Raw genomic sequence first — 17,153 nt, 5'->3', positions numbered from 1 at the left:
CGGACCCTTAGTAAATGTTCCCCTATGAGTCTGATATATTCATCAGTACTTCTATTAGGCATGCACAGCACTATATATATATATTTTTTTTTTCCACATTTTTGGTATGAAGACTATGGGGGTTATTAATCAGTAGCCAGGCTGCCTGTGGAGCTCCTCTGAGCATCAGATTTCCGCTGCAACACTGGGGCACTTCTATGGCAGTTGCAGGCTATAAGCAGTGTGCAGACATGGTGCAGCAATGTCCTGCACCGGGCCACTGCAAGGTCACGCACCACCCAACTGGCGCAAAGAGGAAGAAGTTGCAATTCCCAACCCCTGTGCCAGGAATCAGGACTAAATCTCAGTTTATATGGCCATTTTTGGCCGTACAAGCTGTGATAAATGTGGCCCCATGAGGAGAGTGGAGTCATTCATCTGGCTTTACATGGCATAGTACTATCTATCAGTGGTTCTATGTTTAAGCCACAATTTCTGAGTGGCATGAAAAGGCCCTTGCGATTCTAATAAATCTTCCCCTCCTATGAATCTATAGCTGTGTGCACTGCCATAAATCCTTCTACATTACATTTCCTTCCATGTCACTGACCTCATCCTTCTAGTATATTGGGGGAATTGCTTGCAATATCTTATCTCATGGGAAAGCCTTAGATGCCATGAGACATTAATCATTAGGAGATATTATTGCTGCAGTTAAAAGCAAGACTGATACGTCTGATGTTTACATTGCGTTTTGAAAAATCATTTTCAGTGATTTACAGGACATTTTACAACTGGGCCAAGATACAAGACCAAGAGAGATAGCAAAATACCTTAACTTGCTCTTCTCATGGAAAATGCAGGTATTTATACTGCTCCCATCTAATGATAACATTTATTTTTATTTTTTTTTCAGGACATGTCAATTATATATGGTAATAATTAATAATAATAATTCCTTTATTTATATAGCACTGCACAGAGCTTGCCTAATCAGTCCTTGTCCCCAATGGGGCTCACAATCTAATCAACCTACCAGTATGTTTTGGAAACACGGAGAGAACATGAAACTCTTTGCAGATGTCGACCCTGGGACTTGCACCCAGGTTCCCAGCGCTGCAAGACTGTAATGCTAACCACTAAGCCACCCCGGGTGCATCCCCTATACAGGCTCAGTTGTCTCAGATGGCTGGAGGACAGCTGCTATAATGTCTCCAGAAAAAAAACATTTGGACAAAAGTGTAGTACCTAGCAGTATGTACAGGCAGTCCCCGGGTTACATACAAGATAGGGTAGGTAGGTTTGTTCTTAAGTTGAGTTTGTATGTAAGTCGGAACTGTATATTTTATCATTGTAATCCCAGCCTGAACTTTTTTGGTCTCTGTGACAATTGGATTTTTAAAATGTTGGGTTGTCATAAGAATCAATATTAACCCCTTAACGACTTGGCCTTTTTTAGTTTTTTCACTTCCATTTTTCACACCCCACATAAAGAGCTGTGTTATGGCTTATTTTCTGCGTAACAAATTGCACTTCGTAGTGACGGTATTTAATATTCCATGGCGTGTACTGGGAAGCGGCAAAAAAATTCCAAATGCAGTGAAAATGGTGAAAAAACACATTTGCGACGTTTTCTTGTGGGCTTGGATTTTACAGCTTTCACTGTGTGCCCCAAATGACACGTCTACTTTATTCTTTGGGTTGCTACGATCACAGGGATACCACATTTGTACAGGATTTATAATGTTTTCATACATTTAAAAAAATTAAAACCTCCTGTACAAAAATGTTTTTTTTGATTTTGCCATCTTCTGGCGCTAATAACTTTTTCATACTTTGGTGTACGGAGCTGTGGGTGGTGTCATTTTTTGCGACTTTTGATGGCGTTTTCATTGCTATCATTGTTAGGACTGTGCTACCTTTTGATCACTTTTTATTAATTTTTTTATATTTTCCAAAATGGCAAAAAAATGTCATTTTTGACTTTGGACGCTATTTTCCGTTACGGGGTTAAACGCAGTGAAAAACCGTTATTATATTTTGATAGATCGGACATTTTCGGACGCGGTGATACCTAATGTGTTTATGATTTTTACTGTTTATTAATATTAATATCAGTTCTAGGGAAAGGGGGGTGATTTGAATTTTTAGGTTTTTTTAATATAATTTTTTTTTTTTAAACTTTTTTTTACTTTTACTTTAACTATTTTTCAGACTCCCTAGGGTACTTTAACCCTAGGTTGTCTGATCGATCCTACCATATACTGCCATACTGCAATATGGCAGTATATGGGGATTTTACTCCTCATTCATTACAATGTGCTGATAGCACATTGTAATGAATAGGTTAAAACGAGACAGCTTCGGGCCTTCGTGAGGCCCGATGCTGTCATGGCAACAGATCACCGCTCCCCGTGACGTCATCGGGGAGCGAAGATCCGCCCCAAGATGGCGGCGCCATCTTTTTGAAGCCTCCGGCAGCATTGCCGGAGGCTATTGCGGTGAAAGCACCCGCGATCGGTGCTAGCACCGATCGCGGGTGTTACCGGTAAGCCTTTGCTGCAATATGCAGCAAAGACTTACCGGCTATGGAGAGGGCTCGGCCCGCGAGCCCTCTCCATGCACCGGGACCCGGCGCGCGCCGTACTAGTACGGCGCGCGTCGGGAAGGGGTTAACACTAAAGCTTCATTACAGACACATTTGATAACGGTTATATCTGTTTATTGTAGCCTAGGACTAAGGTAAAATAAATTACCAATATCCAGAGGTCCGTTTGTAACTAGGGGTCGTATGTAAGTCGAGTGTTCTTAAGTAGGGGACCGCCTGTATATGTATATATATACACTCACCGGCCACTTTATTAGGTGCACCTGTCCAACTGCTCGTTAAGACTTAATTTCTAATCAGCCAATCACATGGCGGCAACTCAGTGCATTTAGGCATGTAGACATGGTCAAGACAATCTCCTGCAGTTCAAACCGAGCATCAGTATGGGGAAGAAAGGTGATTTGAGGCCTTTGAACGTGGCATGGTTGTTGGTGCCAGAAGGGCTGGTCTGAGTATTTCAGAAACTGCTGATCTACTGGGATTTTCACGCACAACCATCTCTAGGGTTTACATAAAAGCATGGATCCATCCTGCCTTGTATCAACGGTTCAGGCTGGTGGTGGTGTTGTCATGGTGTGGGGAATATTTTCTTGGCACTCTTTGGGTCCCTTTGTACCAATTGAGCATCGTTGCAACGCCACAGCCTACCTGAGTATTGTTGCTGACCATGTCCATCCCTTTATGAGCACAATGTACCCTGTAACATCTGATGGCTACTTTCAGCAGGATAATGCGCCATGACATAAAGCTGGAATCATCTCAGACTGGTTTCTTGAACATGACAATGAGGTCACTGGACTCAAATGGCCTCCACAGTCACCAGATCTCAATCCAATAGAGCATCTTTGGGATGTGGTGGAACGGGAGATTCGCATCATGGATGTGCAGCCGACAAATCTGCGGCAACTGTGTGATGCCATCATGTCAATATGGACCAAAATCTCTGAGGAGCTTCCAGCACCTTGTTGAATCTATGCCACGAAGAATTGAGGCAGTTCTGAAGGTAGGTAGGTAGGAAACCCGGATAAGTACGCATTTTCCACTGATTTATTACATGTGCCACTAATTTAGCCATGGTTAGGAAAAAAACAAAATAAAAGCACCTTTGTCTATTGTCCATATAAATAAAAAGTCTGAAATGTTGCCTAAAAGAATGCAGAAGCCTTACATTATTAGGTTTAGAATTTGTAGTGGGCTGCTATTGTAGGAGGAGGTAAATTTTCCCACATCAAATTTATATTTATAGCAAAATTACATGCAAAAGCACATTTACATGTCGTAAATGCAGTTTGCCTGTGCAGTACGTAAGGAGCACCAGATTCAGGATTTCTGGTGCAGGACATAGAGCGTGCAACTCAATTCTGACTTTGCATGTTAAATCTCAATAAGCTCACCTGTTAATCATAGGCCAATGTTATTATCTAGATAGAGGTCATTGTACAGGGTAGTGGATGAGATAAGCTGTGACATCATCTATTGTCAGTAGTGATATAATGATGGGTCAGTGTTATCTATATAGAGGTCATTGTATAGGGAGGGGGAGGAGATAAGCTGTGACATCATCTATTGTCAGTAGTGATGTAATGATGGGTCAGTGTTATCTATATAGAGGTCATTATACAGGGAGGGGAGGAGATAAGCTGTGACATCACCTATTGTCAGTAGTGATGTAATGATGGGTCAGTGTTATTTATATAGAGGTCATTGTACAGGGAGGAGGAGGAGATAAGCTGTGACATCAGTTATTGTCAGTAGTGATGGGTCAGTGTTATGTATATAGAGGTCATTGTATAGGGAGGGGGGGAGATAAGCTGTGACATCATCTATTGTCAGTAGTGATGTAATGATGGGTCAGTGTTATCTATATAGAGGTCATTGTACAGGGAGGGGAGGAGATGAGCTGTGACATCTATTGTCAGTAGTGATGTAATGATGGGTCAGTGTTATCTATATAGAGGTCATTGTACAGGGAGGGGGAGGAGATAAGCTGTGACATCATCTATTGTCAGTAGTGATGTAATGATGGGTCAGTGTTATCTATATAGAGGTCATTGTACAGGGAGGGGAGGAGATGAGCTGTGACATCATCTATTGTCAGTGGTGATGTAATGATGGGTCAGTGTTATCTATATAGAGGTCATTGTACAGGGAGGGGGATGAGATAAGCTGTGACATCATCTATTGTCAGTAGTGATGTAATGATGGGTCAGTGTTATCTATATAGAGGTAATTGTACAGGGAGGAGGAGGAGATAAGCTGTGACATCATCTATTGTCAGTAGTGATGTAATGATGGGTCAGTGTTATCTATATAGAGGTCATTGTACAGGGAGGGGCAGGAGATAAGCTGTGACATCATCTATTGTCAGTAGTGATGTAATGATGGGTCAGTGTTATCTATATAGAGGTCATTGTACAGGGAGGGGAGGAGATAAGCTGTGACATCATCTATTGTCAGTAGTGATGTAATGATGGGTCAGTGTTATCTATATAGAGGTCATTGTACAGGGAGGGGGAGGAGATAAGCTGTGACATCATCTATTGTCAGTAGTGATGTAATGATGGGTCAGTGTTATCTATATAGAGGTCATTGTACAGGGAGGGGGAGGAGATAAGCTGTGACATCATCTATTGTCAGTAGTGATGTAATGATGGGTCAGTGTTATCTATATAGAGGACATTGTACAGGGAGGGGGAGGAGATAAGCTGTGACATCATCTATTGTCAGTAGTGATGTAATGATGAGTCAGTATTATCTATATAGAGGTCATTGTACAGGGAGGAGGAGGAGATAAGCTGTGACATCATCTATTGTTCGTAATGATGTGATGTTGCTGGTTCCCGATGACAAGTGTTTCAGTCTAAAAACATCCTTCTTCCCTCTGTGCTTGAATAGCATTTATAAAGTATTTTATAAAGATTTATATTATTATTTTTTTCAGGTTTTTACTAGCAACACACACTTACCCTAATTTTTCGGAAGTGCACAAGCTAAATCCTTTGTTTATGTACTTTTCTGAAGCAAAAACCAGATGTGAATCATAATGTTATAAAACTTATACAGGACATTTGCTATTTCTAGATTTTTCAGTCCACCACTACTACTTTATGATTCAAAAATTTTATGAGTAAAAAATAAATAAACTTCTTACCATATGCAGATCTGTTCCATATTTATTGGGCAGAGTAAAGTGTAATTGACAACAGCAAATGGGGATAAAATTAAAATGTAATAATTTTATTGATATGTGCAAACTGGAACACACAAGATTGGTTTACAATGTGCAGCAACTTGAGCTCCTCATTGACCAGAGTCTGGGGTCCAGCCGGTCGGACCCCTAGTGATTCGTCTATGAATCCTGGAATTGTGCACTGGTTTTCACAGACTGACCACAGTACAGAGGACGGGACTTCATGCATCATAGTGACATATTAATACACGGAGTCCATTCAACCCCACAAAAGCACCAAAATATAATCATGATGACATATATCACTATGATCCTCAGAGTCCCGTCCGGTGGACGGTTTGTGAAATCCAGCCATCGCACAGCCGGTTCATCCTTATAGAGTGGAAGCTCTTGCGAGCAGGGCCCTCACTCCTATTGTTTCATATGACCATGTTCTTACTCTGCAACGTATATATATATATATATATCCCATGATCTGTAAGGTGCATCAGAATATGTCAGCACTAATATATATATATATATGATTTATTTATTTGCTGGAGATCCAGTGCTCCCCATTAGACATCAGAAACTTTCAGGTTAGGATATCTAGAGTTTTGTTATATTGCACGCCATACAATCCATACAGAATAAATACATAGGGGCACATTTACTTACCCGGTCCAGTCGCGATCCAGCGGCGGGTTCTCCGGCGCTGATTCGGGTTCTGCCGGGATTCACTAAGGTCCGTGTGCCGATATTCACCATGTTTCGCTGCTGCGCCGAGGTCCGCCGGAGTTCACCTGCTTTTTTCTGGTGTATGTGAGTGCTTGATCTTACGACACAAATGGCTTTTTAAATTCCGCGGTTTTTCCGAATCCTTTGGGTTGTCCGGTGACCACGCCCCCCGATTTCTGTCGGCGCGATTGCGACAAAAATCGATCGCGTGCGACACAATCCCGTGAAATACAGCGCAAAGCGGAAATATTCGAGAAAAACCCGACGGATTCGTGGCTGCGGACCCTTAGTAAATGTGCCCCATAGTGTCCATTTAGCCCATAGGAGAAATCTATAATATGAAAATAAATAGAAAGTTAATAAAAATTCTAATACAGAAAGTAATTACTTTTAGAACCTGGATAAGCAGATAATTAGCAGTTCCTCAATACCTCCTCAGCACTGGTTTAGTTGTAATATATTATTTGTAGATAAGCGGCTGCTGCAGCTAGTGATCGATAGCAGAGTACAGGTGGTCCCCTACTTAAGAACACCCGAATTACAGACGACCCCTAGTTACAAACAGACCTCTGGATTTTTGGTAATTTACTGTACTTTAGCCCCAGGCTACAATGATGAGCTGTAACAGTTATCACAGGTGTCTGCAAATAAGATTTATTGTTAATCCTGGTTCTTATGACAACCCAAAAGTAAAAATCCAATTACCACCAAAACTATTTTTGGCTGGGGTTACAATTAAAATATACAGTTCCGACTTACATACAATGTCAACTTAAGAACAAACCAACAGAACCTATTTTGTACGTAACCACCGGACTGCCTGTACTGTAGGATATCCCCCTTCTTCTCCCACTATATCTATGTAGTAGCCAATAAATGGAGATTATCTGAATACATATATATATACACAGTCAGAAAATGGGCCTCTGTAAATCCAGAAACCATCAGAATAAATTCTTGGAATGTAAACTTTATTTCTTTTAAAACCATCTGAATTCGCCCTTCAAACATCAATGTGTATTCCGTGCTTCTTGGTCATCATTTCTCTTGTTCCGGTGAGGTACATGACAAGGGAGCACAAATTAGGGAGCGATGCAGTGATAGCCACATACAGCCAATAGGGAAGCGGACCAGTCTTTCCAAACGGGCAGAGCCAGAGTCCATGGCGAATCCCATCGCGGACGTGGTGCGAAGTCCAGGAGATGAACAGCATCCAGGGCAAGAAACACCAAGAGTCCTTCAACCTCAGGAGCTGCATAAGGAACTTGAGCGCGAGGGCCAGGATAGGAATCAGTGTTGAACAATGAAGAGGAGGGCGGTGGGGGAGGTGCAGGGCCGCCTAGAGACAGAAAAACGGACAAGTGTCAGTAACTGCAAGATATACAGTGGGGTGCGGCTTCACGGAAAAGGGAGCACAAGACAAGTCACATTCTTCCAAGTGTAAACTAAACCACCGAATAGAAGGCGCACAGATAGAAGACTTAGGGCCAATTCACATCCCTTAGGTCTTCAGTTATATACACCAGTTATTGTGAGCCACCTACAGATAGGTAAGTAGTAATGGAAAGACTTGCACCTCATCTGAGTTTTTAACCACATCTGGTTTTGGCTCTTAATAACCGAAGACCTAACAGAGATGTGAACTGGCCTAAAGTCTTAGACTACACCAGAGTTATCCTGTCAGTTTAAAGCGGTTGTCCCCTCCCATCAAATAATAGAATTTTTTGGTGCAATTTTATAATTTTTTTTTATGTATCAATTCCTGACTGCTTTCTAGACTGCTTCATGGTTTATATCCATGGATAGAAACCTATTCCTGGTCATGTGATGTCACACACCGGTAGCTATCAACTGGAAGTAAACATTCAGTGTGTGTTCAAACGTGCATTTGTTAACATGTGTTAACATTGTGTCAAGCATTTTGTAAATGCAATGTTGGCAGCAATGTAATTAGGAAAATAGTCTCTACTCAGCTGTAATGTTTTTCAAAATGCACGTGTTAACGTCGCGTGTGAACAGACACTCGTTAGCTACCGGTCATGTGATGTTTCACAGGTGCAACTGTCTGGATGTCACATGACCAGGGATCGGTTTCTATCCAAGTATGTAAACAATAAAGCTTCCTGTTGAATGAGCGCAAGCAGAGATCTAGAACACTGTGTGGAATTGATACGGAAAGTATATTGGAAAATCGTATAACTTTTCATCACACAAACAATATCAATTATTTCCTTTTAGACACTTCATAAATCTGTCCCATTGTCATCCTATATCCCATATGTTTTTTTGAGTTCGGCGTATGGGAGACAACATAGCGGCCAGTCTCCATACTCCAGCTCTGAGACAACAGAGAATTACAGATAAAACCGATGATAAATGGCTTTTCTACTGTGTAAAACATCTGGAGTAAACATACAGACCAGACATGACCAGATGGGTAGTATCATGAGGTAAAAAATGTTCCCCTTCCACAAAATTTAAAGGGGTTGTCTGTGTTTTAATACCATTGATCACCTTTCACCGGGTCAGCTGGTCAGTTTGATATTGGCGGCTTTACATTCCCACCAATCAGCTCTTATGTCGACTGCTGCATCGCGTCACAGGCCAGTGATGTCACGTTCAGTAATCACATGAGCCGCATGTGCTTTGGACCTCGTTACTGAGATTACCGCCAATGTCCTAAAGCACGACGCGTCATAAGTACACTATAGTCACAGCGCTGACCCGCCACAGACATTTCTAAAGAACCAGCTAAATATTTATCTCTACATTTCCCTCTGATGTAGCTTCCGTACCGAAAATTAATCCAGTCTCCCTCGCAGCAGGCTGCACATACGCTTTTCTTCTTTGAACCCATCGTCGGTTTCTATGGAAACCGCCCACATGGCGCACGAATAGCCGTGTGCCTTCATTCTGCTACAAACTCTTCATTAACATTTAACCTCGTCTCTGCTCGACCCCGGCAAGACGGGCTGACATCTCCCATCCACAGCGCACTGACTATCTGCCGTCATTACATATCGTATAAGAGATTTCCTGCAATGTTCTGCGCTGGCGACATAGAAAATATATTGGTTTTCTTATCTGCTCGCTTTGTCGCCTGGAGCACGGTCTATATGTACAGGATTTTATCAAATCTAAAAAGAAGTGAAAATCTAAGCATCAATCATCATGGTTTTCACATGACAAGTAATAGGCTGCATCTCCATCCATACCCGTGTGTAAGAAAATCTACCATCAAAATCCAGCATGATAAACCAGGGACACTTACTCATAGATCCAGGCACCGTGACTGTGGTCATCTTCTTATATTTGTTATCTATCTTTCTTCTAACATCAACTTTTAAAATTATGCCAGTGAGCTAGAAGGACCCCTGTGTGCTCTACCTTCAGAGGCTGTTACAATGAGCAGGAGCGCTTCCCCCTGTATGACATTACAGCAGGCAGAGGGAGGGGGAAGAGCTGAGGGAGCAGGGGAAGTGGGAAACAATGGCTACAGTATGGAAGAGCTCTGGAAACGCCTTTAGAACCCTTCAGGGTTATAAGAATAATTTTAAGTGTTGATTTTAGAAGAAAGGAGGCCATGGATACCAGAGTTTTTCCCAGTCATGGTGCCTGGATCTGTGAGGAAGTGCCCCTGGTTTATAATGATGGATACATACATGTACATGCTTTGGCTACCACTAGAGGGAGCTCCCTGTATACATTAAAATCCCTTCATTAAATGGGTATTTAAGGGAACCTGTCAGCAGTAATTTACCTAATAAACCATTACCAGCATGTTGTGAAGCAGATGAACACCTTCCAGATCATGTTTCTTTCATGGCTCAGTAGCATCATCCAGAAAATCAACTTGAAGTGAGATGTAAATTAGTTGTATAAAGTCATGGAGGCTGAGAGCTCAGCATTGAAGTCAAGCTCTGCTCACCCCAGAATGAAGGAGATCTGGTTAGTGAGGGTCTGGATGCAGGACCATCTATTACAGTGAAGAGGGAATTCTGAGGTGAGGAGAGCTTGACTTCAGAGTTAAACTCTCCGCCTCCATGACTATATACAACCAAATTACATGACACTTCAAAGTTGATTTTCTGGTCAAAGCCACACACCAGGCCATGAAATAGACATGATCTAGAGGGTGTTCCGCTGCTTGATGACATACTGGTAGTAGTTTATTAGGCCAATTTCTGCTGACAGCTTCCCTAGAAAGAATTTATTTTTAAATGATCACCTAACAACCTGCACCCCTGCCGATCACCATAATTTAGTTGACTACTTGGGTGGCTTAGTGGTTAGCATTACAGCCTTGCAGCACTGGGGTCCTGGGTTCAAGCTCCAGGTCAACATCTGTGTGGGTTTCCTCCCACACTCCAAAACATTCTGGTAGGTTGATTAGATTGTGAGCCCCATGAAGACAGGGACTTCTGGCAAACTCTTTGCAGTGCTGCAGAATCTGTGTGTTCCACAGGAATTATTATTATTATGGCCCTTACACACCATTCTACAGCTGTAATGACTGTTCTTTCAGCTGGGCTCTATTCACTTGAAGTAGAGAAGTAGAGATCACTGGAGCGTTGTAAACACTTTAATCCCTTGAAAAACCAGGACATGTAGGCATGTTAGGGAATCTATATACATATATATTTATCGACAGCTGGGACCCTACACTAATACAGCTGGGATCATAATGGTTGTGATTCCAACTAAGGAATGGAATGACAATGAATAAAAAAAAAAACTATTCTTACCTCGGGTCCAGTGCAGCCCCTCGAATCACCTCCTGTTGGTGTGCAACCGCTACAGCATGTGGTTATGACCTGTATTAGACTGTAGTGGGTCTACGCTGTAAACGCAACATCCCCACTGAACCGCCATATACCAACAGAAACAGAAGGAGCCACTGAACCACAGATAAGGATTAAGGAAAGTTTGAGTTTTTCATTATTTTTACACCACTTGGTACCCAGATGAAATAAAAATGCAAAAATTAATCAAAATTGAATGTTTTAATGGGTTAAAAAATAAAAATTTGTATGGAGTTCTAACTTACATACAAACCCAAAGAACCGATTCTGTGCGTAGGTAAGGGACTGCACAAGCAGAATTTTAAGAAAAGATCCTTCAGAATTGGGATTTCATGGAGAATACAAGTATTTACTTAAACGGGAGGAGGTAGAGGTCATCTTTAATACGGGTTTTCAAGTTTCCCATTTTCTGTGTCCTTTGAAAACACAAAGTTATTCTAAGACATAGAAATGATTCATACTCCTATTACCTACGACTTTAACAAGGTGAAACAAACTCTCCCAGCACAATGATTGGAGCAGGGATGTATCACAGCACAGATGCCGCCGGAGCTTCCATTACAATCAGAAATGTCTCCTCAGGGAATAGGAGGTAAACAAGTGCCATTACTACAACCACATTACAGGCCTGAAACCCTCAGCACAGGGAAATAATAGCACAAAATCACTCACAGGCGGGAGAGATTATGGCGGGCGGAAAAGATGATCCATGTGCGGTACATTCACACACACGGAGCCGAAAAATATTTGATAATACACGGTGTACCAAAGTGGTAACCCCATCAGAATCTTCATTTTTCGACTCAAATTTCAAGGAACGACCAACTAGGAGTCCAAATGGAGCCACTGATGGAAAAGGGAACCCTGCCAGACACCTTCATAAGCGAGGTATAAAGTGGCGGCCATATGCAATCTGTGGTAAATTTCTCCAATATACGATCTCAAATGCCTTGCGCAACATTTATCAAGGGCTTCAGAGTCGCCCGACTGGTACGGCAAAAGGGAGTGGTCCGGTGTGGTTTAGCAGGAGACAGGGCATAACCTAAAAATAATGCAAATCCACCACAATTTTTTTTTAGCCGTCAACTGAGCCGCCAAATATGAAGTCTAAAATCAGACACCAGACAGTCTGAAATTTTGACAAATCTTACCTGGTCGGTTTGTAATAATATAAACGTCTTATATTTACAATTTGATAAATCTGGTGCTTTATAAGAACTGAACCCGCGATGTGCCAGCACCGCAAGAGTAACAGGTGGGAGTGAGTGATTGTTTTCAGTTACGGAACCCAAAGGAGAACCTTCAGGCTTGGAAAACTCGGCCCAACTTGAATGTTACATCCCTATAAGCGTTATCAATCCCCATTGCAACCAATCACAAGCCTTCATTTCCTAAATTCATACAAAGCGGTTGGGAAAAAAAAAAAAAAAAAAGGAAAGCTGCAGGTTTACAAAAAATTCCCCCCCAAATGTTATTCAACGCTCCTCCAAAATCCATAAGGTTGTTTTATGTGGTTTTGACAAGGTTTTATAGTCATGAAATCTTCGTCAAATCCTCAGCAATAATTGACATTACTCTATTTTTATCTCTGTGATTTATCAAACAGATAACATGGTTTCACGCTAAGGCCACACAGATTTTGGTTTGTAAACCTTTCAAATTCTTCAATAAAAACTAGGTTGGAAGACACTTTAAGGCCTCATACGAAAAGACTTGTGCTCTTTGGTGCCATAACAAGGGCAAGCACCCGGCCAGGTGGAGGACGTGCCGTTTTTGTCACATTTTTAAGTGCATCAAAAACTAAAGTGGGAGGGGGTTTAGCCAAAACGCATAGGCATTTGCAATGAAAGGCATTTGTTTAAAAACGCTATGAAAACGGCACGTGGGAAGGCGCCATTAGGGAGCTCAGTGGTCGGCCGCAGTGAGACGTGTGCTCACCTTACTGTGACCGGGTGCCATAGACCTCTATGGGGGCACAATGCCTCTGTGTGAACCCATCCGAGGATCTCAATACCCCATATTAAACAAAGGGCATCATTGGTGCATTTCATAAATACTAAAACCGTAAGGAAAACTGGAACCCACCCCGACAAGTCGGTCAAGTTCCAGAAGGCTCCCATCAAATATTCAGCAGCTGTGAGGAGCAATGACCTATTTTTGGTGACTGAACATTCAGATCTCTGAAAAAAAAATTTCTAAAACCATCTCATTGCTGCAAGTACACAATAACGAATGGAGACCCCCCTCCACACTGGCTTTTCAGGCAGATCACTCACCGACCTTTCTATGTACGGTGGAGGGAGGTGTTCTGCATCGTAAGACACCGTACACCTTTCCTGTTCCCTGGCAATTGCTTATTTTACCAAAAGTTGATTTTAGATCTTTATGCAAATAAGCTCAGGGGCAGGGCTAAGTGTCTAGGGCACAGTCCTATACCTGCTATATACACAGTGAGCGATGTTGGGGAGAAAAGGTATAAAAAGAAGAATATGGATGTACAACGCCATGTGCAGATACTGGAGATCGCTAGGAAATTAATTTAATAGAAACATGGCCTTCACAATGCAGATTTTTTTATTGTGAGGCCATGAATGACCGATTAACAAATTTGCATGATACTTCAATGGAGGTGAGATACCAGACACAACCCAAGGATAGGTGCAGTACCCTTTCCTCAATCCTTGGTCATTCAAAGGGGTTTGACCAAGTTTAATTGTTAACTCCTGGAGCGCTGCAGGTATCAGAGTTCTGTAGACATGAAACAGAGCTGCGTGATGCATGGGTGACCTAGCACACCATCAATTAGGGGGAACCTCTTCCCCTCTCGCAATCAGTGGGAGTCCCAGCATTCAGAGGCCCACCAAATTAGATTACTATACCCAATCCAATACTTGGGCCAACCCCTCCTTATTTTCAAGAGCCCATCTGGCAGAAGATGCCTTAAGGTAACAACTTATTGGGACAAGTTTCAACCTTCTTGAATATTTACAGCAAAAGAATTACTGACCTTTAATGAGAAAGACCCGGCAAGGAAGAAGTGGTCCAAGTCTATGATACAAGCGAAGAATCCAGCAAGAATAACTTCACAGAAGTCACTTCTCTTCCGGAGGCCGATGACGATGGCCCACGACCACATGCCGATCACTCCATGGGTGGCGTTGTCAGACAGGGCTCGGAGCCAATCATTCTGCTGGATGAAAGGGGCTTGCTGCACTTTATCGGCAAAAAAGCAGAAGATGCCCAACCCTAGGCTGGAGGCGACGGACGCAGTGCTGAATGTCTGGAGGAGCGCGTCAGCCTTCTCCATCTCTGAAGCCATCGCGTCTCACAAGGCACTAAATCTCCAGGGTGTGACCGGCCCATGTCAATGTGGATTCATTCTGCAAAACAGGTGACGCGGGATAAGCAATGCAAGGAATTCTACACACTGTACAGAGAATAATTAGGGTTAGTGAGCACAGGCTTCTAATACAGGAACCAGGTCACAATCACCCTGCCAAGACCCTATGATAGTATTTTTGAATATAAGATCAAGGTCCTGGCAGGGCAATTGTTCATGGACAGCGATCACATGAACCTCCATCTGCAGCCATGTTATGGACAGGAATCTCTGGCTGATGAGGCAAAAGACAGGAGGCTTCACTTTACATAACAAGAAAGCAAAGCAGATCTATTAATAGATGTATATTGGTAAATTACCTAATATCCTGCCCCCCACACTTACACCACATTACAAAAAACATGAGGTACAGAGGCCAACCCTTTTAACAAACTTCTATTTTAAGGGGTAATACATGGATCCAAAATACAGGGGCCTGTCACCTGATATCCCTTATTCCATGTTGGAACAAGCAGTTCCTGTTAGTACTACTTCTGCTTTTCAAGTCAGCGCTGGCTTGTTTGTTCCATCCCATATAGATGCAATACCGTGCCCTCGTGGGTGCAGAAGAAAAACAGCCCTCATCCGAACGCTGCCGTCTCTTCTAATGGCTGATCAACGAGGGTGCTGGGTGTCAGACACCCATTATTAATTACTGATCCTTAGAATCGCTTATCAGAGTGAAAAAATGGAACACTCCTTTAAAGAATAATATCAGACCCCTCTGTGGAGGTCCTTCTGACAATCTTGGTTTATTTCTTCTGCCGTGTTGATCAATGTGGAGGTACCACATATATTATCCGATACTTAAAGGGACTACTAGAACCAGAAGCCGGTGCTGAAGTGACAAAGGAATGAACCCATGCTGTGGTGACCTGTAGATAAGTGGGAGTCCAGCCGTGATTGACAGCAAAGATCCAACAAGTCAGTGATAACACGGACTGTTGTGTTTAACCCATTAGATGCTGAAGGCAATAGAATGGCTGCTTCTTAAATACCAAGACCCTGATATAGTTCCTTACCAACCTAAAGATTATCCAACTATTCCTGGAGCCCGGAATGATGGATTCATGGAACCGTGATCTATAATGAATGAGTAATTAACTCAATTCAGGAATGTGATGAGTACAATATCCCGTCCACTCCATGTTCCCACTGAAGGTCGAAGAACATTACAAATCCCTCCAGGCGAGCCGAGTCATGGGGCTGCTAATGGAAGAGGTGTCAGGAATCCTCCATGGATTGTCATAAATAGCGGCATCGCTTCACTGACCTACATCCGCCATATAGTGATGTTTATGTCACCCTCTGCCCCCACATCTTACTGCATGTATAGGGCATCGTTCATACAGAGAGGGGAAGAACGTTTATAGCCACTTATACCCCAAGATCAACAACTGACGGATTATCTGTAGGATATTTCTTTATTCAAAATTCCCGGAAAACTACTTTAAGGATAGCACACGGCCAAAAACAACAATCGTATAGCCCTCCCATCGCTAAGGCTGCGTTCATACTTTGCATAACGTTGCTCAATGCAATCCAAACAACAATAGGGATGGGCTTGGCTCAATCGCATATGAAAAACACGTGGCGCTCGTTACCGATCACAGGTGCTTTAGTCAATGCGCATGTATGATTGAGCCAAGCCCCTCTGCGTTCCAGTTACACTGCATTTTTTAAACACGATACAACCGGAGTGTGTGAACGCAGCCCAACCTACAGTATATTACACATAATATGTGCTGAATGACAATCAATGGGGAGAATGCAACAGCTGCACCCCAAACCTAAGTCACAGTGTGCTGGCCTGCACCAGGAGGCTCAGGATGACACAGACTTATAAGCTTATTATTTCCTGTTCCCTTCTTGCATGATCCCTTGACACTGGAGATTGAATTAGAGCCCCCGGGGACCCTGATCGTTATGACTCACGCAGCCTGTGGTTGTTTTCCTCTACAAGCTCCTGGCTGAGAACAAGGCATGCTGGGACTTGTAGTCCTACAGAAGCATGACTTTTCTGAATTGCTGTAGTGTCGCAGTTGCTGCTTACCTCCTCCTCCCCGCCATAGGACAGCGCCCCCCGCAGTGTGGATGCAGATATTGCAGTGATCCCTGGTAACACTGCGCGCTGCAGCCTCCGCTCTGCACCTGCCGGCTCTTCCGGGACTCGTAGTGATAAACGCTGAGGGGGCCGGTCCGAAAAGCGAGCGGCGATTGGCTGCTGTGGTTGTATTCTATTGAGTGATTGGATAAGACGCGCCGGTTACAGGAGCGGAGCCACGCCTACGTCCGGAGCGTCACTGCAGAGTCACCGCAGCTGTCAGTGTGTGATGCGCGCAGAGTACAGAGCAGTATACACCGGGCTCACAGACAACAGTATACAGCAGTACACACCGGCCTCATACACAGCAGTATACACCGGCCTCATACACAGCAGTATACACCGGCCTCATACACAGCAGAATACACCGGCCT

General features: G+C 43.0%; 1 protein-coding gene across 1 annotated transcript; it reads right to left on the bottom strand.

Annotated features, from left to right (window-relative positions):
- Positions 1 to 7,444: 7,444 nt before the first annotated feature.
- On the bottom strand, positions 7,445 to 16,917 carry TMEM267 (transmembrane protein 267). The gene is made up of 3 exons (XM_072136460.1): positions 16,729 to 16,917; positions 14,304 to 14,676; positions 7,445 to 7,833 (listed from the first exon to the last, which is right to left on the bottom strand). The coding sequence occupies exons 2-3, from the start codon at positions 14,613 to 14,615 to the stop codon at positions 7,498 to 7,500; spliced, it is 648 nt and encodes a 215-aa protein (XP_071992561.1). The 5' UTR covers positions 14,616 to 14,676; positions 16,729 to 16,917; the 3' UTR covers positions 7,445 to 7,497.
- Between the last annotated feature and the right edge of the window lie 236 nt (positions 16,918 to 17,153).

The sequence above is a fragment of the Engystomops pustulosus genome, chromosome 1, assembly GCF_040894005.1.
Source record: "Engystomops pustulosus chromosome 1, aEngPut4.maternal, whole genome shotgun sequence".
In the NCBI taxonomy this organism is placed as follows: domain Eukaryota; kingdom Metazoa; phylum Chordata; class Amphibia; order Anura; family Leptodactylidae; genus Engystomops; species Engystomops pustulosus.
This window is presented reverse-complemented; position numbering and strand designations above follow the sequence as displayed.